The 23,676-nt window shown below is 39.3% G+C and overlaps 2 protein-coding genes across 2 annotated transcripts in view; one reads left to right on the top strand and one right to left on the bottom strand.

Moving 5' to 3' along the window:
* The window catches only part of LOC108096253, a 112,076-nt gene that overhangs the window by 73,697 nt on the left and 14,703 nt on the right, over positions 1-23,676 (bottom strand). Inside the window, exon 2 of the mRNA XM_017197708.1 lies at positions 23,160-23,193. The gene's annotated coding sequence lies outside the window, so the exon portion shown is untranslated. The remainder of the gene's footprint in view (positions 1-23,159; positions 23,194-23,676) is intronic.
* LOC108096257 lies at positions 20,245-22,212 on the top strand. The gene has a single exon (XM_017197711.1). The coding sequence runs from the start codon at positions 20,984-20,986 to the stop codon at positions 21,329-21,331; it is 348 nt and encodes a 115-aa protein (XP_017053200.1). The 5' UTR covers positions 20,245-20,983; the 3' UTR covers positions 21,332-22,212.

The raw sequence follows: 23,676 nt of genomic DNA, 5'->3' as shown, positions 1-23,676 counted from the left end.
TTCTGCTGTTCCTCTTGCTTTTAGCTATTTTTATTTATTATTTTTATGGCCAGAAGACAATATCAATACATTGATTTTTCGTACTTGGTGGAGGAGTGCTTTTCGGTCACATGTGGGATATCGAAAAGTGAGTGGAATTTTAAGCACACAGTCTGCCAACTTTAAATGGCATTTAACGCGTGCTATTAAATTTTAAAATATAAAATTCAGAAAAACCTATGCAAAAACTGAGAAATAAGCTTGAAGACAATTTAGGATTATAAATTTGTAATTTACAATTTAAGAGGTTTTTTTATGGAGTTTATGTTCTTAGTATTTTGAACTGAAGGAGAACTCTGTTCATGTCGCTTGGCAGCCATCGAAGGGGAAATTGTGAATGCACTTTGAACCGTTCGACTGCATTCCTTGGCATCTGCAGCAACAGCAGCTGACAGCTTTATTATCAAATTGCCATGAGCCAACCATTTGGCTCAATTTACGTCGGGGATCTTCTGCTGCATATCAGTGGTATCGACTTTGGAGTCGCAGTTTCGTGGGATGTGGAACGGGGCCAGTATATAAATCACTTTCGCCGCAAGTATCAATCTCTGACATGTGGCAAAAGTTGAACTGAAACGGAACCTGGCGGACGCACGAGAGCGAAAGAGAAAGACGATCGCCCAATGAAAGAAAGAAAGAAAGAAAAGGAAAGGCGAAATGTCGTCGCCGTTGTCGTGTGACACTGAAATGCGGATACAATAAAAGTTTATTTTGTGTGTGTAGGTTTTCTTCACCCCCTCCCCTTCCTTTTTATTTTTCCTTTGTTTTTTTTTTTTGGTTTTCTGTCCTTCCTGCTTGGCTCCATTTTGGTCCTTTTTTCATGGTTGACAAGACGCGAGGAGCAGCCAAAGTGCACCCCGTGGAGCAATCACTCGATGCCAGAGGAGGTCCTTGCCGGCAGCAAAGGCAACAGTATTGGTTAGGGCAACAAGGACTCGCACGCATTAAAGGCAGCTGCTCCGCACACAAACGTACAAGCACACACACACACACACATCCATAAAAGTTTATTAAATTTACAAGGAACTTTTATGCAGTTACTTTTTGACATGCTTCCTTGTTCACTTTCTTTTCATAAAATTGACAACGACAATGTAAATATATGTGCGTGTGTGTGTGTATCGGTGTGTTCGGGTGCAAAGGATTTCAATTTGAATGAACTTGCAGATGAGCATTTTATTTTCTTACACATTCAATAATTTTGTTTTCAGGTCATATGGAAAATTACAAAAGCCGAGCGATATGCAAATGTATGTGTGTGCGGACGAAAAAGGCTCAACGGACAAAATGGCATTGAAATACAGCCAACAACTTGTCATGTGTCACATTTTGCGGCTGATTTTGCGAATACCTACATTGTTTACTTGCGAATACTTTTTTTTCAGGCCTCAAAAAAGGGAGTCGAGACTGAAACTGAAACCGAATCTGAGGCCGTTATCTCGTCTCGAGTTCGGTCCGCCAACACGTCGTCGTCAGCGCCGGCGGTGAAAGGAAGTTGACCTCTAAAGTTTAATGCATTTAAATAAATCTTAAAAAACAACACATTAAGCGAGACAAAGCTGAAAGCGAAAACAACAAAGTCAAACAGAAGACGGAGCAGCGAAGTGGAGCGCCGTTCGAGGGGAGTAATGTAAATTAAGAAAATTTAAATTTTTGCATTTTTTAGTCGGCGGCAATTAAACCGAGCGACGCGTGCAGCCTAGCCATAAAAAAAATATTTGCCAAAAAGCCGGTTGCCCGGATGACTCAGAACTGGTTCGAACCGATTTTTGGAATCCAGTCTGAAATTCAGCTGATGTGGTGCGAATATGGAAAATTTTTCGCAAGGGGAGTTTAACAAACGTACTGATTTTATTAATATTTTTATTAATTTTGTTTATTATTTTCGCATGCAATTAAATGCATTTTTCTGTTTACTGTGTAAGATCACGAATACTGTTTAGTTTTAGCTCTTTTTTATGCAAACTTAAACTATTATTATGGAACGAAACATATGTAACAATTTCTGAGCTATTAAAAGGGCACTTGGGAAATACTTCCTTTACCTTAATAGCACAATCTAAAAGTATGTAATTTTCCACATTTATAATTGACCTCCAGCTGCACACACGTTATTTACATCCGTAACACATCCCGCCCCCCGATGAGTAATCGTATGCGTATTTAAAAATATGTATAATTATATTAACCCTCTTTCCCGTCTTAACAATTCAGATTGATTGAGTTTCCTCTGTCATGCTGACGCATACGCGTACGGCCGAGGTCTCAACTATCTATTTCAGCGGGGAAACGGAAAAAACCGAAAGTGATTTGCATTACAAAACTCAATTAGAGGCGTCAAATAGCCTTGTCCCATAGACTCACATCCGCCCACACAGATGCAAATCGAAAACCCGCTCGACTGAACCCATTGATCAAATTTTGATTGACAAGTCGAGTGGCTGGGCTGTCTTGCTCTCTTTTCGGGTTATATTTTTCTTGTGCTCTATTAAGCAAATTCGTTTGGCATTTCATTGATCTTATTGTTGCCATCTGGCAGGCAATAATTGTATCATTAACGGCAATTAGTGGGGGAGAAAGAGGGAGTTGGATACCAAATCCATATTGACAGCTCGCCACAGAGAATGTTTTGCTAGAGATGGAATAATGATCGATAAACACATATATAAATTTTTGTATTTATTTTTTTTATTTCTATTTTATCATGTAATTGTTTTATTGGCATGAAGAAAAACTTCATAAAAAAATAAGCTTGGAAAAGGTAAGTAAATCTATTTCCTATTTTTTCAATAAAATAATTATTTCCTTACGCGTTCACCTCTACTTTATGTCTTTCCATCAACTCCGCTCCATTATTCCTGCGGTTGCTATTGAAAATCGTCGGTAATTGTGCGCAAAAAATCAGAGATATGTTTATAGGCTGAGACAGCCCAACGGATACGGAGACATAACCGTTGTTCGATTATGAAATACGAGACTCAATTTGAAATTCAAGCTCTCCTGCAGGTGTTTGTTTTTGTAATCTTAGATATTGAACTCTGGCTCTCATGGCGATCTCAAACGGAAGTGAAAACGAGAGGCATTTAAAGCTGCGATGCTTCCCCTCGATAAACAGAAGATAAACGACAGTATTTCTTGGGTTTTCGCTTTCGTTAATTCATGTGTATCTCAGTGGGTACAAGGTCATTCGGTAGCAGCTTGGCAGTCAAATGTTGGCCAAAAGTTTTTTCCTTTCCACAATTTGACATGTAGCAGGAAGAAGCCTCAAATTGAAATTTAACAATTGGCTGTGTGTGTTTTTGCGTGTGTTCCTGCTGCCGACAATCTGACAGTCTCTTGAGTAGAATAATTCTCGGCTCGAGTGGTTGAAGGCCCTTCACAGATATTCGCCTGTGCGAAAAGCGAATCAGAAGCTGCTTACGATTTCATTTCCACGTGCGAAGCGGGAAAAGACGGGCTTTTATTTATGGTCTTTTGTAGGCAAACGCGAAGAACAAACTTTGCATGAGTAAAGCTTTAGCAGCGAAAAACAATATTTTATTACCCAAAAACCTTTTTATTTTGTAAAAATACCAAATACCTTATTATCTTGCATTTACATTGAGCTCATAACATTCCCAACATTTAATAATTAATTCCCACCATTAACATTTATTATAAAAAAGTGTGCTCTTGAACCCACATTAGGCTCATCCCTTCACATATTTGCCATTAATTTTAAAATTCATTTTCCATTGTTTGAGCTGTAATTTTTTGAGCTCTCTTGACCCTCCGTTTAACAAACTAAACGTAGCTACTTTTTAGGTCTTGTTTTTACTGTGCATATTGAAACTCTGTCATTAGTTTAAACAAATATGCGAGCGTAAAAAATAAACATAAACAACGAGCTACTGCTAATTTTTCATATACACATATTTGCATAAATTAAAATGTAATTATAATAGAGTGTTAAAAAACGCAGGCAATGATTTATGCATGGAACGTAAAGCGCAAGAGATTCTGGGGGCAGCAAACGAAATTGTCGCTTTCTATATGAGTTATATGTAAATATTCCCTTTTTATTTGAGCTCTGTTTGCATTAATAATTTCGACAAATAAAATAAAGAGCTATTAAAAAAATGATGTATACTATATCATAAATTTTATGAGTGCTCTTTTTTGTAGCGTTGGCATTCGCTTTTTAATTTTCAATATTTAACTTTTAATTGCGGCAATCAATTTCGAGAGAGCCCAGTCTCATACCATGCTGTAAAATTTATCGAAAAATAGTTGTTTCTGCATACACATAAGTAAATATGATTTTTCATATACGCCGCGCCTCGACATCATTTATCAAACCGAATATTTTCATCTGTCAAGCACAAAAATTGTTATTGAACTGAACTCATTTTTAGAAAGTGAGTTTGAGTCGAAGTTGGTCCGCACTTTGGGGAGTCATCGATTATGACTTTGAATGTATGTCCGAGTGTATTTACATATACTCGCAGTTATATGTATATACTGGCTACTGTGCAAAATTGACTATTCACCGAATTGAAATTTCAAGAACGCTCTCAAATAGCCACACAAAAAAAGCTCTCACAGTTTTTCCCCCACTGCGATTTGATTTGTTTATTTATATTTTAAACATTTCTGTTTGCTTGATTTTTTGCTCCATCATGGCCAATCCAAGATGTGGAGTGAATATTTTTAAATTTTATGCCTGGTCATGGCCCCACGCACAGTTGCTACAATTTTACTTTCATTTCTAATTACGATAATGTTTTGCAAGTGATCTCAAAGCTTCATAAATATTTTTGAATATTGTTAAGAGAAAGTACAGGTACTTAGCTAAGTTATTAAGTTGAAAAAATAGTTTAGTTTGCTGTAAATAATTTTGATGACCTCGAAATCCGCTAACTGATGTCTCTGACATGAAAATGAGCTGCTCGACTTGTAGAACATTGAAAGCGATTCATTTAGCTGTTAGCAGTCTTTTCTTTCCACGTTTTTATGCGCAAAGTTCAAACTACTTAAGACAATTATTTCCGGCACTTTTTCTTTGGCTTTGCCATAAAAACTGGCACAAAATTGTTGTGCTGTTTGCCATATTCCTGTTCTGGCAATTTTCTTGTCGCTTTAAGTGAACCCGACCGAACTGAAACTGAACTCGAATTTCACAGCAAATTCGCTGTTTAATTCCAATTATAAACAATTACCTGTAGTGAACCTAAGACGCCCCGAGTCAACGTTTTTTGTTTCTTCTCATTCTGTCCTACTAACCTGAAATGAAAAGAGAGAAATTGTTTAAGTCAAGTAAGCTTTTTAGCACTGATATGCGAAAAATCCTCAAGAGTTTCGTTTTGGGGTGGTAAATTTAGAGTGTGACTCACTGGGCGTATGAGCGATTTCGAACCGATCCGGTTGAATGACACACAAGTGGGCCAGCGGTGCTCCGCGCTGAGTGCAGTCAGCACTAAATGTTAATATATTAATGATTTGCAATCGCCGCGGCCAGACTTTTCTCGGCCCGCATTGTGGACATTGGCCAACTTAGGCGACAATTGGCCGCTTTTAATTGCCAAGTCGAGTTGCCACGATCTCAAACCATTCTCATCCGGTTCACGGCACCCTAATGCGGTGGCAGATCGCGGACTCAGACTTTGTCTTTACACAGTAAACAAATATATTGAATTAATTTTGACAAGACCAAATTAATTTATGATGAGTTTCTCATTCAAGTAATTTATTTATAGGACCAAAATTCACCCATAACTGCTTTTATTGATAAGTTTTCAATGTATAATAAAAAACTTTTTAATTTTTCCAGTGCATCTCGCCGCTATGGCAATTCATTAACGCTCCACATGCGAAAGAAACGCCGCAAGTCCGTCTCGGACTCTGGCTCAAAGAAAAAGTTGCTGTGCCAGTTTCGGATTTTGTGCAACAGTTGCAGCTTGCCGCTTGCTGCTTGCTGCTTGCCGCTTGCAACTCACAGCCTGCGAGTCGAGTCATGATTGTCTATCCGACTGGACCGGCGTTGGTTTAATTATTTAATTTTGCGCTCATTTGCATGAGGCAAGCACCCAGTCCCGCCTTTCGCAAGTGATTTGCATCCGAGACTGTTTGTGTTTGGATCCGTGCAGTGGAGCGCATTCCCCGAAACACCCACACCCATCAGCGATCTGTAAGCGGTGGCAAGCGAAGTGGAAATGGAAAATGTGGCCGCGGTCGAAACCGAAACTGAATCTCTAGCCAAAGGTGCCCCCGCGGCCCTCTTTTAGTTTGGCAAAGTTGCACGTTTAAGCTGGAGGTTATAAAACACGTGAACAGCCATGAATTTAAGCTAAAAATAGCGAACAAAATTAGACTTCGGAGAATACATTCAGATATTGCAAATAAAAATACAATCCTTTATTATTTAAACCTTTTCATTTACCTTTCATATTTATATTAGGATCACTTATTTAAAAACGCAAAATATTGCTGCTTAAAGATTCGGTTTTTGTCTGTTTAATACCACTTGCTGTACATAAAACCTCTGAAGTGAAGCTGCAGGGCAACTTTAAAAGCGGAAACTCCGCCTAACGCCAATGAAACTGTGAATAATATGGCGAAATTATCCTCTATTAAGCTTAATCCACTTTAAATTTGTAAGTATTTCGCCGGAACGAAATTCATTGTAGAAACAGTTGGCTTGCCCTGGCAACCCTTGCAATTTTACAGCCACTGCAGCCCTCGGCCCAATATGTAAATTTTTCTATAAAAGCGAAACCAAAACAGAGACAACAAAATGTTAGCCCCGAAATAAATTCAAATTTTTTATGAATCAGGGAAAAATGTGAGCACGTGGGCGGGGGAGTGCGTGACTGAATAACAGACTTGGACGAAGTTAAAGAGAGCTATAGAAAAAGACCACTACAAAGTGAATAGTACACGGAAAACAATATATTATAGAAGAACAAGAGGTTACAAGAGGTTTTCAGACTTTTAGATGAGTTAAAAGTTGGGATGTCATTTTATTAAAATAAAATAAAATTAAACCAAAAATCCAAATAAATTCTTTTCTCTTTATAAACATCTCTACCATAACATATTTAATTGAATTATGTTTTTCTCTGTGCGCATTTCAAGATCTGAATGATTTGATTGCATTCCGAAAATACCATATTAAAAACGTATATTTAATGTAATTTTTTTCCTAGTGACGTTGCCCACGTTGATGAAGCTTCTGTTGACTATATTTCTTTTGCTGGTCATCAGCAAGCCAGCAGAATGTCTTTCAATATTTTATGCGTGGGTGGGGAGGGTAGAAGTGGAATGGAAGGGGATGGTAAGACGTCGACACACTGACACACACAAGATGCTGAAAAATTAATGAAAATGCCGTACCAAATTGAAAACAATCAAGGCTCAGGCGGATAGAGGGAGACGGATGGATGGAGAGTGAAAGGGATGGCGAGAGAGGACTAGAAAGAGAGGGATGCAAGAAAATGCAGTTGACCAAATATGCGCAAATATTGTGGTTTGAAAAGAGCAACAACAAGGCAAAGCCGGTAAAGGCAGAAATAAAGCGTGGCAACAACATGATGGTAAAAACGACGACGATGATGATGATAATAATGATGATGGCTCTGAAGAAGACTCTCTGACTAAAAAAAGAAAGACGCAAAACAAGAAGAAGACGAAACACAAACAAGCAACTTGAAAACTTGATGTAGGTCAAATATTTTTTTCTTGTGGCTTCCAGTCAACGCCTGCTAAAAAGTGGTAGAAAACGGGCGGAACGGGGCATCTGAAAATGGAAGAGGGTACCGGGAACTCGTCTTAAATGTCTGCCCCTGCGTGTGTGTTGAGTATCTGTGTGAGCGTGTTACTTTCGGTTTATAGGCCAATGCAAAATGGCAAGTTTATGAAGCATATGCGGAAGCAGAACGCCGACCAGAAGAAAGAAAAGCTGAATGGGAAGAGGGAAGAGTGTTGCGGGTCTTATAAAGTTGCACCCTCTCACATCACATCGCATCGCATCGCCTGGGGTTATGATGAAGTTTCCGACATTGATGAGGCTGCCGGAGCGGAGCTGCCACAATAACCGAAGGAGACTGACAGCTGGGCCGGCTCGGGTTGCTCCTTTTGAGCGTTCTTAATTGCCGTGGCAAACACAAAAAACGAAACAAATAATGGCCCACCGGGAGAAAAGAGGTTGGTCAATAACCAAGCTTCGGACCAAACTTCCGTTAAGGAATTGCAGTCGTTTTAAGTGGATGGGGAAACAAAGAAGCTGGACAACTGTAAGCCACTTTTAATGGCACTAAAAGAGGGATTGAAATTTTCGCAAACCAATTGGGGTCAAGAAAATACCTAAGTCCTCACTCAACATTATTGTTTAATCTGTACGTTGTTTCATAAATAATTAATTTGAGTTTTATTCTTCCAAACAAAACAGCAGCTGAGCTTTACTGTAAAATAAAATTCTGGTTCTAAAGTTGTTATTTATAGATTATAATTTCTTGCTCTGCAATCAAGCCACGAAAGGCCGCTTCTAAAGTTCTGGCATCTGGTATCGGGGGAAGGCTCAAAGTCTATATATCCGCAGAATGCAACCCTGAGAAGATGAAAAACCCGCGCTGCCAAACCCACTGAACTCCTGCCAAATTGGACCATGAACGTGATCAATTATTTCCCATTGTTGCGCATTTTTTCTCGTGTGGTTCGAAATCAATAACACAACAAAAGCCAAGTCAACCGGCCAAGCGGCCAAGCAGCTCAAGAGTCAAGGCTAAAACCGAAGCAGCTTGAATCGAGTTGCGTTTCGTATTTGTCTTTATCAGAGACCACTGTGAACTAAGCTTAAATAATAACTGTCCGGAGACCGCAACAAATACACAATTATGAGCGTGGCCGAAAGGCTGGAAATGCATACAAAATCACATCAAATATCAATGTCAGTCGTTAATTGTGACTCGACCCAATCGATTGTGTCAAGATGTTGGGGGCTATAAAAAGATGATGGCGTTGCCTCGTTGACTTGTGGGTATTACCTTCCTTTTTCTGTCTGCTTGGGTCTGGTCTAGTCTGGTCTGCTGACCCCACGGGCAATTAGACGAGAGGTGTTATGTGGCCAAAGTGCCGTGGCCAAATATAGATCGGTTGTTTTTTAACTCGGTTCAGTGAGCTGGCACTTTTTGTCAAGATATAATGAAATACTTGAAAAATGAGCCGTTTTTATAGATTCAGTTTTTTCCACCTATTGTTCAGTTGGCTTGCGAGTGGCTTCCGCTTTTAAAGTTTGCTTGTTCAGCTTTTCAATTACTTTGGCAAACTTTTTGTATCGACTGTTTTTCTGTTTTTGCTGACCTTTGCTGTTTTTTTGTTTATTGTCTTGTAAGTAAAGTATATCGATCGGTCACGTAAGTGGTAGTTAAATATCAAGCTTGAGATTGTGAGTCGAACAAAACTGGGGGCTTAAAATAATGGGGAAATAATAAGAGAGAGGTAGATATTGTATTACAGATAACCACAAAGCTTACCTAACCATTAGACTAAAAGAAATAAAACCGAAGATTTGGTTCGTTTAAAAAGGGGGATACACTCAAAGTCGAGATTGCCAAATGTCCCAGATTTCAAAGCAATGCTGAAATAAAAGTGGATATATTAAGAGATGCCTTTTCTTTTTTCGAACCTAATCCTACATAGTCTAATGCGAATAAACGTGACTTTATTTCTTCCCTTTAACTAGTCCAGAACACAATGGAAAATAGTTTTGTATTTCCCACCAAAAAATAATAATTCACGTAGAAAGTCGAAACCCCAGATTAAACTGCTACAAATTTACCATAATTAATTTTTTAACCATCTGTAGTTAAAGGCAGTTGGAACTGCTCGACTTTCCGCTCTTCGCCGCAATTGAATTAACTCAATGCGAATTAAAGCCAGAAACAACTAATTTCAGTTTAGAGCGCTCAAAGGAAATGGCAGACATCAAGCAAAACGCTGGGACAATGACGCCGGGCTGCTGGCCAAGTGAAGATACCGTTTCAACCGGGCATTATCGGCTTTTGTCCAGCTACTTCGGCTTCATTCTATTCAATTTCGTTAATGGATTTGCTTTTGTTTCGGTCTAAGCCGTGAAATGTTTTAGACAAAGTCGTAAAACTAATAATGGCAATATAGTATGTATGCAGGTACTTGGAATCGGGGATTTCGGGTAGCTCAAATTAATTTGATGTGAACCGAGCTTTCAGTGATTGCAGTAACAGGGCTAATTGGTGGCCTGTTTTTTTTTTTAGTGGCTGGCTTTATATCTTTTTCCCTTTTGACTAATGGTGACCAGGCCCAGCATGTGTGCCGCCAATGATATATAATTAGCCAAGGCAAAAAGGCAAATTGGCCTACCGATGTCTGGGCGAGAGTTTAAAGCCACAAATGCCCAAAGCAACGTAGCCCCCTCCCGTTTTCCGCCACATAATGTTTTTACAAATTGCGAACTAATTTGGTAGGGGGCCCTACAAAAGGCCAACACTTGCTGTAACTTATGGCCCTCTGCTCTGTTTTTACATCTGTATGTTGCACATTTCCTTTTCAAAAGTTATTAGCGTGTTGAGCGCCATTTTTCTTGCTTTTCTTTTTGATTTAACATTTTTTATTTCAGCCCTGCGCATACGAATATTTTTTCCTTTTTAGCATTTTCATTAAAAGACATAAATTGTGCAGAAAAATGCTCTCTACTGCTGGCGGGCTGAAGAATGTCTGTAGCTGCAGATGTATCTGTATCTATGGCCACGGCTATATGTATCTGCAGCTCCGAGTCTGGGGATCTGGTCCTGTCTGAGTGGGCGGAAAAGGAGTATCTATGTGTGCACGTAGAGTGCTTTTTTCAGCCTTTGCGCTTTTTATTTACGATTTTTTATCCCAACGTTTTGAATGAATGAAAGTTGCACGAGTGCAGCGAATAAATGAATGAATGAATGACTGAGTGAGCAGTTGAACGAGTGAGTGGGTGGCAGCTACAAGAATGTTGCAAATGGCTCAACAAAACGCTGCATATTAAAATATTTGGCTAGGAGTGGTCGTACCCCACTGCGTATGCTTAACATTTGCAATTCGTTGCATTACGCAGAAAGGAAATTAGTCAAATGCCGACGACAAATTGAATAGGAAAAACCAACTCCGCTGTAATGGAATACAAATACCGCTGACGAAGTCAGCGGAAGAACCTTTCGGGAAGAGGGTAAAAAATGCTAAAGACTCTGCACCTGTTCTGTTCCCTGCGGAAATGGAAGACTTTGAAATGCTCGGTGGCCACAAAAAATACATAATGAAGTACTGAAACTTGCGGCAAGCTCGCTAACACGCCAAGAATAAGCTACAAAAATATGTTCGTTAAGGTCTTAGCTATGGATTACCAGCATATGGCAACGCATATCGGTTGACAGAAGGGGAAACAAGATATTGGTATTTGTCTGCACCTCTAAGGATTGCACAGAAGTTGAGAAAACAAAATCTGGCTTTGCTTAGCTTTGAAATTCTTAAAACTAAGGGTAAGAAATTTAAAGAAAGTGATAAAACCAAAAGTCCATTAGCTATTACCTGAAGCATCTGCTGATTCTTTAAGCCAACCAAAAGCCATCATTAAATCGGATGATTCTACCACTTAAACCCACTCTTTCCACATTTCACCGGCGATTAAAAAATTCTTGCCAGCCCGCGCCCACTTAGGGTTTTCACTTTTTCTTAAATTTCGCTTTTCTTTGGCCATTAAGTCTCGACGTTAGTAAACAGAAACGAACAGCAATTTTTGCCCATTTCTTTGATGCGACGTCGTAAACTTTCATGTGCCGCCTTCGCTGCCAACTTTTTGGTCGTGATCTTTCACTCACTCGCCTCTTTCACCGGCTCCTCCACTCGAGCGATTGCGATGCGTCCAACTAACTGGCAAACACACACGCCGAGGCATTCAAATTAGTCGTGGGCGCTGTTCCCTCGTTTTTCTCCGTTTTAATTTCAGGCAACACACGTTCGTGAGGGCCAGAAACCAAGCCCAACTGACCACGCCCACCTGCCAGAGCACAGTGGTTGCGCCCATAGGCCATAAATCGAAAAATCGACTTTAAAATAATTAGTCAAAATGTTAAGAATTTGTCTCCAAATTGTCCATATTTTGTCATTGCAAACTAGTTTTTTCCGGAAATCTAACGGGACATTCTAAAAATAGAATGCAAACTGTGAACACGTGTTCAATTTTGCTGCTGCAGTTGCGTTTTAGTGCTTTTCGTCAAAACAAAAGTGAAGTTCAAAGTGGTCGGACGTTCTCAAAAATTCACCAATTTTAATTATTTAAAATGCATTTTAAAGTTGAAGGTATTAACTTTAAAAAATTGGTTTTATGAAATTTATCTGACTAATTACATTTTATTTGTGTATTTTAGATCGATTAACCCTTTTTTGACTATTTTGTGAACGTCTTTTTCATGTTTAGTTAAAGTTTTAGTTGTGATGCCACGTTTTCCCACAAATAGTATGTATGTTAATGTGTTCGTCTGACTTTTAGGGTACTATATGCCTAAAATCAGCTGCAGAAATTTGCAGATGTTTATATAATCGGGAAAATACTGATGCCATCTATCGTTTGGCAAGGGACAGTTTTTCCTTATTTTGCTTTTGTTTTGTCCTCGTCGCTCGTGTTTGTAATGTTTTTTGAAATATTTTTATTTATTTATTTCATTGAAATTCATTTTTTAGGAGATTCCCATAAGTGTGTATTTACACGTTTATTTATTTTTAATCTTTGGTGTGCAGAAGGTGGCACCAACACTGGAAGATTTCAAAAAATTATTGAAGTTATGCAAGAGCAAATTCAAAACAACGGTTACATTCCCGAGCTAAGCCAACTACCAAAACGTGTTGATTGCATATGCAAAAGAATTGCTACTTTTTGGGATACCTACAAACGGAAGAAATCTGCAATTATGCAATATCAATCAAGTTGGTTGAATGAAATAGAAACAATTGTGTTGACCTGTGCTCATGAGTTGTCTCAACCAACACAAGAAAGTGCCAATCTTGGACGGCCGAAGATTGACTTTTCAGATTGTTCGAATAGAGCAAAACGTCGAAGGATTGCTGAAATAGCGAAAATGGATGACTCTGCTGCTTCCTTGCTTCGATCGTGCAGCTTGTCTTCAGGCCCAAAACATTGCCAAGCCGATATTGACCAAGTTTTATCACTTTTTGTGGAGACGAATTTAACGAAACATCAATATTTGCTTATTCGTAAGTTTATTAATACGCTTGTGTCATTTGATGTATTGCCGAGTTACGAGCAGGTTTTGAAAGCAAAAAAAACAGCTACCCAGAAGATATCAGCGTTACTGAAGCAAAAGCTGAAGTTCAATTGCAAAGTTTGTTAAACCATACAGCTTCACGGATTTTAAAACTTCAACATGAAGTTATTGAAAACATTAATGATGATTCCGCTAAAAACTTAATTTTGATAGGAAAATGGGGATTCGATGGTAGCACCGGACAGTCTGAATATAAACAGAAAGCGCTTAACAATAATTTGGACGACTCTACTCTTTTTGTTACCTCATACGTACCATTGCAGCTGATTACAAATTCTAGTGATCCCAAAGGTCAAAAAATAATTTGGAAAAATCCCCGACCGTCATCTACACGCTTCTGCAGACCATTGAGGTTTCAATTTGAAAAAGAAACAGCTCAATTAGCTTTAAACGAAGAAAGGCATTATAAGGAACAAATTAAAAAGCTAAACCAGACTGTATGCGATATCGGCAATAAAAGAATCGAGGTTAAACACAGCTTGCAATTGACCATGGTAGATGGAAAAATATGTAATGCCCTCAGCGATACGTCTGCAGTCAAATGTTACATTTGTAAAGCAAAGCCAACGGAAATGAACGACTTAGAAAAGTGTTCGGAGAAGAGTGTTAATGAAAACTGCTTCGAGTTTGGATTATCACCGTTGCACTCATACATAAGATTCTTCGAATATTTTTTGCACGTTGCCTACAGATTAGATCAAAAAAGTTGGCGAATTTATACCGCTGAGGGAAAACAGTCAGTTTCTTTAAGAAAAAAAAGAATTCAAGAAGACTTCAGGGCAAAAATGGGGCTAATAGTGGACCAGCCGAGATGTGGAGGTAGCGGAAGTTCAAATGACGGAAATACTGCGAGAACATTTTTCAATAATTCGGAGCTATCTGCTGAAATAACTGGCTTAGATGAAAGCGTAATAATACGATGTTCAACATTGCTCCAAGCCATGGCATCAGGGTACAGGATTAATGCTGACAAATTCAGAATATATGCCCTTGACACTGCCAAACAATTGTTATGTTTGTATGATTGGTACTACTTCCCACCCTCAGTGCACAAAGTGTTAATCCATGGTGCAGATGTGATTAATTTTGCTCTGGTTTCAATTGGAGAATTATCGGAAGAAGCTGCAGAGTCGCGAAACAAAGACATAAAACTATATAGAAAGCAGAACACACGAAAAATATCTCGAACTGCCACAAACTTAGATTTATTTAATAGACTACTTTTGTCTTCTGATCCTTTTATTACAGGACAAAGGAAATTACCTTGCAAATTTAAATCCAATTTGATGAAGTCAACGTTAGATTTGTTAGAAGAATTTGATTAACTGTTATGTTTTTTGATTTAATTAATTTTTTTTTATTTTATTTTATTTTATTTGTTATGGCTGCTGATTTGTTTACAAAAGTGTCTTATTATTAAAGTATTTCAATATTACTTGAAACTGGTACTTATTTGTGTTTACAATTTTTGCTATGGCAGCTGTATGATATAGTTTTCCGATTTGGACTATATTTGGCAAGTATATATAAAACTGGTCCAGGCATATAATCTGTAAGTTTGGTTTACATATCTTGAAAAACAAAAAAGTTTTTCATACTATATACTATTTCTATCCTATCGTTCCTATGGCAGCTATATGATATAGACGTACGATATGGCCAATTTTTTTACTATACATTTAAAATATTTTTTTAGAATTTTGGTCTAAATTTCGTTACAATACCTGAACTAGAAGTATTTATGGCCGCGGCTCAGTACAAGCCCAACCACTGTGCAGAGGGGACACGCATAAATCTCGCCACTATGTCAATCGCATCAAAGTCACGTAATCTATGTGACATTTTCACTGAATCGTTAAAATTGGAAAAAGCGCTATTGAGCTGCACTTAACTCGACACAGGAAGAAACATAAAAATTACTTTAAACGGTGCTGGTTAAGTTCTATTCGGTAATTTGGACTCCTTGATTGATGTAATAAATTTTAAATCAAACTTACGAAGCGTTTTTGTGTGGTATAAATCAGTAATTAGCTTTGGTATTTAACTTCTGTTTAAAGTGTAAACTATAAACTTAGTACTTTCAACTGCATTAATAGAAATTATTTAGAATGGAAAATGATCTAAGAACCTCAGAACTTATGAAACCTAAATGTAAGTCCCTTTTATTTCCCAGTGTACTTGGATCACACAATCGAGCCTGCAGGCTCATCATGAATAATTCAAGTCGCGTTCGGCAAATGCAGTTAGCTGTGCATTTGCTTAGTAAATTGTTTTTAAATCTGTTTGTCCATGCCCGTTAGTGGCTCATCAGCTGGCTAACACTTCACGGCCAGTCAACACACTACAAAGATGATTAATGTCAAAGTCAGCGGCACAGCAAAAATAGTAATTAAATTTTTCGTTAAATCCGATCATTATGTAAAAACGAATTGAGTTCTGCAACGGCGAAGGTTTAATCAAATTGTTCACACAAAAATGTCTGTAAAGCTTTTTGCTTAACCCCGCTGCCAAAAAGATAAAAGAAATAAAATGTAAGCTCAGCGCTGGCAGACTGAAACACAATGCGCTGAAAAAAATGGTTAACACACACCCCGTGAACTCTCACACATGCTCGCTTTAAAAATGGTAGTTGCTGCACTTGTTTTCTTCATTTGGTTGCAATCTTTTGCCGTCTATTGTACTTTTTGGAAAGAGGAAAACTGTGCGCGACTTTGTATGTATCTCGGAGTTAAATCCATCATAGCTGCACGCGATTTCAGCCCGGGATTATCTTCCTTAGCATCATTTTTCAAGGTCAGAGAGCTTTCCATTACGGCTGACAACACCCATGCCCAGACCTTGGCTGTTGTGTAAATTATTGATAAAAATCTGAAGACACGCTTTCGAAAACAGCTTACACTGGTGAAAAAACAAAGAACTAGCAAGGAAATTTAAGTGATTGTTTGGGAACAAATTATACATTTAAAAGTTACCTTTCCAATTTTGTTTCATATTTTATTATGTAAATAAAAATTTTCTGTTTATAATATATTATAGTAACTTTGTTTTCCTTATATTTTCAGGGAACTTCTGTCAGCGATTTACAAGTGTGCCCTTTAACAGCCATGAGAACGGGCCAAAATGATTTGTGCGAGGCCAAGACAGCAGCACTTTCCATTCACGCCCGCGCCTTTCGCTTTTCTTTCGCAAACAGCTCTCAAGTTTGTGCGAAACTGGAAATTAAAAACACTTAATGTGCACTTCCGGTGGGGGAGGAGGATGAATATTCCGGAGATACTATATTTGAGATCTCAGACTGCCGTAGAGCGACTTGAGTTGCTTCTGCCGGAGTCGCAGTCGAAGTCGGAGCAAAGGCGGTAGTATCTTATCGGTGCCATCAGCAACAGCAACAACAACAACAACAATATCTACAGTGGCAACATCGGCGGGCCAACAACATTTTACGTTAATATGTTTGTCTGTTTGTCTTTTGTTTTTGGCTCTAACCCTTTTTGGCACGTTTTGTCTTCTGCCTTTGTTGGTGTGTCGTGTTTTTGTTTCTCTCCACTCTTTCGCTAAATGTTGTTTACTCTCTGTCATTGTTGGTGTTGTTGCCATTTTTCTTTTGTTTTTCCCAACATTGTTGGTGCCGCTGCTTAACATTCACCTACTTTTCACCTTGTTAGCCACGTTCGAGCATCAGCAGCAGCAACAGCAGCAGCAACAGCAGCAGCAACAGCAGCAGCAACGAAGTTCTGCGCTTGGCCCTGGCATCATCAAAGCCAACAGCGGAGGCTTCAAATGAAATTAGAAGTTGACGCAGTGCAAGAGTAGAAAAAGCAGCAAAAGCACCAAAAGACGGCCAACACAATAAGGTACAATGGGACGGAAGGGGCTAAAACAAAAAGCCAACAATGCAAAATGCACGGGGAGCCCAAGCCAAGGAATGAAGTGAATTCAGAAGCAAAGGCCTACACTACGAAATCTTTGAATAATGAATTTTGCATAAGCCTACATTCATAAAAAATTAATGAATAGTTTTACTTTTATTTAAATACAATTCGTTTAAAAAAGAAACTGTTTCGAATCAACAAACGAAATTTTGATTTGACTAAAACTATTTTCAATTCTATTCAATTCATTTTTCTCAAGTGTAAATCCACTCTCCACGGCTGCGAGAAGATGAAAACTGAGCTCTAAGTAGAAAGTTAATTAGGCTTAAATGTGCGAGAAGTCGACGATGACGACGGCATTGAGTAGGAAACATAACAAATACAACAAGAATAATAGCAACAATGGCCTGCGAGAAGATGAAGCAGAAAAGCCAATTAAAAATTCTTATGCTTTTTGCTTTAATTTTTCCAGCAGCTTCAGCTGCGCTCACTCCGCCAATGGCTAACAATAATTTCAGCCAAAAAGTGCGCGGTACGACGGCATCTGCTTGTTAATTAATTTTTATGCATTTCTACAAATGTTCAATCCGAAAAAGTTTTCGATGCGGACTTGGCTTTTTGTTCGCGTGCAGCGAAGCGAGCCAATCAATGGCCGGCGAAACTTTCGTTTCGCCTTAATTTCACTCTTGGCCCAAAGGCGCCCACAGAAAATCGCCCCGAAATCACTGGCGCCGCCGCCAACTTGGTTGACATTAATTGGACCCATTAAACGGTGTTCGCTAATAAGTTGGCATCAACTTAGTTTCGGAAGTGCCGCTCTAGCTCTTCCGGCCATTGTTGCTGTTGTTGTTGCTGTTCTCGGCCTTGTCCGGCGGACAGCTGTGCCGGAATCGAAGCGATTAACACTCGAATTGTTTACGGCGGACTGTGTGTGTTTGCGGCCCAAACGACATCCCAATCCGTGATCCAGGTCCACTTTGGCTGGATTAACCACATCCGACAGATGGATACCTTCAGAACTTTGGTTTAATGCTGGGATTATCTCTAGAGTTCTTTGTCTAAATTGGTTAATTTACAGAACTTAACCTTACTTAACTTTTTTGTTCGTTAGTAATATAAAATTGATATCTGTAAACCTAATCTTTGTATACTTTTATACTTAAAGAGTAGACAGAAAATAAAAAGCTTTACTAAAATAATTAACTATATTGGTACTTAAGGTAAGTGCTAAGTACATATATCAGTATAAAATCTAAGCTCCCCTCTTCATTTCCACATCCGTTACCATCTCAATGACCTCATCGAGAAACCCATTCTCGCCACCCAAGCAACTGACAGAGGAAACGTTAACGCGGCCCAAAGGTCGAGCCGTCAACGCGGCCAAAGGCAACAACTAATTTAGGGCTTAACTCTAATCAAAGCTGAGCAGCCCGCCCGACAGAAATCTCACGGATGTGATGACGTATGTGAATGTATGTGTTTCTGTGTGTGTATCTGTGCTGGCCAAAACTGAATGGCCTGGAAGCCCAGGGACACAAAAGGGACTCCACTGGGGCTCACAACTTTCTGCATGTGCCAGTCAATTTGCATTTTGAGGAGCTGCAAAGGAGAAGCTGGCAACTGTTGCATAATTAAAATTGGAAAATTAATTTCATAATTTTCGCCAGCGCGTTCATTATTAACAGTTGTCCCAAAAAACAATGGCTACTGCTGACCAACATTTTCCGTCCTCTTAGTTGGCAGTTCGCCGCTTTCAGTTTTCAGTTCTCGCTTTTCGGTTCTCGGTGCTCAGTTCTCGGTTTCAACTGCAGTTTTCAGCTGGCTCGATTCTGGGATCTCGATTCGCTTTTGTTTCAGGTTGCGAGCCTTGTTCGTCCGAGGTTCCTGTTCTGGTCGTTTGGCTGGTTCCATTTATTATTTATGTGCATTTTGATGTGGAAAACATTCTTTTTCTGCTTTTTGTTTGCTTTGTCGTAGTTATTTCTCTGTGTAAGCGCAAATATATATATTTTTTGTTGCTACATGGAGTTTGGCCAGTTGCAAATTTGTCGCCACCCGGAAAACTTTTTTAGGGCGATATATATTTTGAGTATTGTCATTTGGATAACATTGTAATGCAGCTGGACTGCTGCAAAGTTTCACAGCCGGAGAACTGGACGACGAGCTGGATGGAGAACAATTTTCAGTTCACACTCCCGGCCATGTGGGTTAATTAGGAGCAGCTATTCCTCAGATAAAGGGAAACAACTTGGAAACGCACTGGCAGATACGTTTGTATCTGCAAATTACAATCTCTTGCTCTTGAGTTTCCGCACTGCCTTGGAACTACAGTTCCGATTTAACCCGGGCTTGGAAACTACAGTTCCGATTTAACCCGGCTTAATGAGGCCGCAGATGCAGAGTTGGCCAAAAGAAATCGCTGATTTAATGCCACGCACATTTGCCACAAGGCAATGCCCCTTCCAACGACTAACTGCCCATTGTGTGTAAATTTGTTACCATTTTTCTGTGTTTTTTTTTTCTGTCTTCTACGTTGCCTCATATTGCACATAAAGGTAATTTCTAATTTGCTGGTGTTTTATTGTTTTCTGCCGGTTCACTTTATGGCGCCGACTTATGCAACACCTCTGAGGCAGCGACGCATGCGCTTAAATTACACACATGGATATGGACATGGACACTAAACGCGTACCGCTCGCAGGGCTTCGATGGCGTCCGTATGAGCATAACGGCGCTCATTAATCATGCAGGTCACGTCGGTGCGGAAAAAAGAACTGAAAATCTACACTAACACAAAATGGCTAAAAACCAGAATGTGCTCCAGTAAACGGAGAACTAATTGTGAATAGTTAATGAGGTTTTCGGATTAAAATATCGGACCTTGAAAACGTCCCAATCTCTTTGCCGAGATTATTTTTTATTCTCCGAAGTCGTTTACTATTGCCGTACTTATATAATTTTGTTTTATTATCTGTTTTATTATTTTAGGCATGGCATTTTTACAATAAAAAGGGAAATTAAACACAATGGAAGTTTAATTAAACAACCACGAAAGAAACTCAGACAAGTTGACCCTTGGCATTATGAATTATTGTTTGTTACTAGGCCACAACATTTTATTTAAATATATTTTGATATAGTTACATCCTTGTTTCCCAAAATTAAATTTACTTAAGCTCAAAGCAGCGATAAACAATTATAACTTTACAAATTTGAATGAGTTTAGTTCACATTCGAGCCACTTTCGTGCTCCTTAATTTAGTTTGTCTTAGGGTAAATATTTTTGCAAAGTGCAGTGAAGCTAGAGCGAATCGAGTGAGGCAGAAAAAAAAAACAGTAGCATCGACAACTGTTCCCAATTAGCGGCAACATGCAAAGCGCATTTGCTGGAGCTCTCCGCTCAGCCTTGTAGCAATGACACCGCTGCCAGCAACTGAGCTGGAAAATCAGTTCGAATCGCGGCACGAGATTAGCTTCAGGTAAAAGGCAGGAGCAGATAATGGTCTCCTTTCTCCCGTCCGCCCAGCTAATTGAGCTCTTGAGTTACAAATGCAGCAATAAATTCAGGATTTTTGCATACCTGCCAGCTTGGGCTTGGGAAGCCCGGGAGTCCCTGATCGATCTACCTGGCTGGCTTAAAAGTCGCCCGCACACGCACTGATTGCATCATTTGGCCTCAAATCAGCGAGGAGAACGCTTCGATTTGCATAGCAACCAAGGAACAGGACACGAGCCGATACATTCCGCAAAATGTCAGACTCCTCCAGCAACTGCAGTGGCAACTCCCAGAGGACGGAGAACTCCGTCAGCTATGCCCTGTATCTCTATCTGCGGGAGTTGGGCCGCCCGAAGCCCCGACAGGTGCGCATCGCCAGCACCAAGTTGCATTTGACAAATGAGCTCATCCAGCTCCAGCAGCGCCGCCAGTGGGAGTCGGCCTTCGACCTGGAGTTCGATGCGGAGTCGAGTTCCCAGCAGATGAGTGCCTTGGACCGGGAACGGGAGTACCGCGACATGTTGCGATGCCTCATGCAGGGGCAGCTCGAGAAGCAGGAGAAGCGCAAGCGACAGTATCTACAGGAAATCGGAAAGCTCTAAGCCAAACCCAAAGTGATAGCAAATCCAACCGGAAGACTAAATTCAGAACTATACTAAGTCATTTTAAGAACGTGATAATCTACTCAGAAGATAGAGAAGAAGCAAAGAAACCAATGTGATACAAATAACCATTTTTTGTCAGACATCACAATAACACACATACCTAACTAAAGACGAACTATTGTACTAAAACTGAACTTAAAAACCAAATAATTTTTAAATAATATTCTACTCGCTTAACAATAATGTTCAATCAATTTACCATACATAGTTGACATAGACGTACTATTACACTTAGTATACGCTTATTCCTTTGATGTATTGCTTCATTTCCATCCCAGGGAATTTCAACTAGTTCAAGCCAAGCGAAATAAAGTATCGTAAATCACCAAAAAAACTGTGCCTCCTTGTGAATCCCACAACTCAAAAGATCGGGGCTGAGACAAGCAAAAGTGTTTGACTTTTGACACTCTTTTCTAGGCGGTTGAGGTGGGAACGACTGTCAAGTGCAGGAAAAACTGCAAACTGGCAAGCAAATAACGACTAGGGGATACCCATTAATACCATCAATCAATACATATCATCAACATGGCGTTGCAAGTTTTGATTTGCATTTACATCTTGTCATCTACCTAAGTCTAATTTAATATGGTTTAGAAATTCAAAAATAATAATAAAATCCAAGCTTGGTTTATAACTTTCATGTTTTGAAAGTCGACCTAATATACCCGACTTTCCACTAATACCACTCAGAAAAGAAAGGCGCCGAGAACGGGCAAGGAAATGCAACAGAAGCAGTCCAAAGGTAAGCGCGAGGCAACTTTTTTCAATTTCCTGCTGACATTACGCAGAGCGTCGCAGCTGTGCGCCGTCCCTCTTGCACACGGTTTTCCACCTTTCCCCCTGCCCCTCCCCCTCCTGCTCAGAATTTTCCTGGCCATTGACGTTTTTCGCGCACGAAGGCTACGACTTTTTTCTCTGGTCGCGGTTGTTGTCTTCGCTCTCGCTTCTCGCTTGATTTGTCACACAGTCCCAACGGGAAAATAAACCTGTCCCCGTGCATTGGTAGTGTCTCTGGGCCGCGGAAAACCGGTATGTGCGCTTTCTTTTTGCTCCCACTGTCGGCTTACTGGGGAAATGCCGCGGGGGGCGGGATGCATTGCGTTTCATCTTAGCTCTCGTATTTAGTTGCAATTCCTTTGCACACACTCGTTCCTTGCACCCACACAGAAAGAAAACCAAAACAAATCAGTGGAAAATTAAATTAGTAAATTCTTTAAATAAATCTATCACTGGCAAAATTATTTTAGCTCAAGAGTTACTATAAACTTCAATAAAAAATTCAATGAAAATAAAGAAATAAGACAACTATTTAGCCATCTTAATTCATGGTTTGTAAATTCTGAGAATATAAAATCTTTTAGATAGAAAAAAAATATCCATGCGAAGAATTTAACCTGCTATTATCCCTATTTTGCTTTTAAATTTGTCTTACATTTTAAGTATTACTTTAGGTAAATATAAAGAAAACCCATCTATATCTTTCTGTGTAGCAACCCTAGTCACCACCGCTTGTTTACTATTCTAAGTGCAGTATCTTGGCGAGTTTCGCTTAGTTTTTTACAGGCTTTTGCTTCGTTTCTTTTTTGTTGGCATGTCGGTTATTTATGCGCCTTGTTGTCCCAATTCTTGAAAAATACTAAAACAAGCCTCGAGACTGCGTCGGTGTCTCTGTCCAAGCACTTCGAGCTCTTTTTTTCCCCAGCCAGCTATTTTTAATAAGCAATGCAACAAAAACGCTCCCCTTTTGGCTTTTTGTTTCACTTACCTCACTTTATCCATCGGCCATTAAACGCTGCACACTGGAAAAGAGGGAAAAAGGAGTTTTTATTATTTAAAGCAAAATCAATATGAGAAATTCCGCTGACAGCGACCAGCTCGCCGCGTATGTGCATATAAAATTTTATAACTGCCCGTGGGCGGCGACTGACATAAATTTAATACCTTTTCAAATTGTTTTTCATAACCCATTTTCCTATAAATGCTGCTGCACTCTGTTGGCCAGCAGATAAAGTGCATTTGTTTACCTTTCCTTTATTTTACGCTGCAGTTATTGTTGCAACGGCCAAAACAAATACGAGCAGTGCCAACTAACTCAACATGTTCTTTGTTAAATTTTAAATATTTTCTACCCATATCATTTGAGCTAACTCTACTATATTCGTGTAATGTACTTAAATAACAAGCTGTTTTCAATCTGGAGTTAAATACGAATTTAAATGCAGGCATTCAGCTCATAATAAGGCTATAAGCTGTTCACCGTATGTAATCACCATTGATTCATG

Source organism: Drosophila ficusphila, unplaced genomic scaffold (genome assembly GCF_018152265.1).
Source record: "Drosophila ficusphila isolate 14025-0441.05 unplaced genomic scaffold, ASM1815226v1 contig_106, whole genome shotgun sequence".
Taxonomy (NCBI): domain Eukaryota; kingdom Metazoa; phylum Arthropoda; class Insecta; order Diptera; family Drosophilidae; genus Drosophila; species Drosophila ficusphila.
This window is presented reverse-complemented; position numbering and strand designations above follow the sequence as displayed.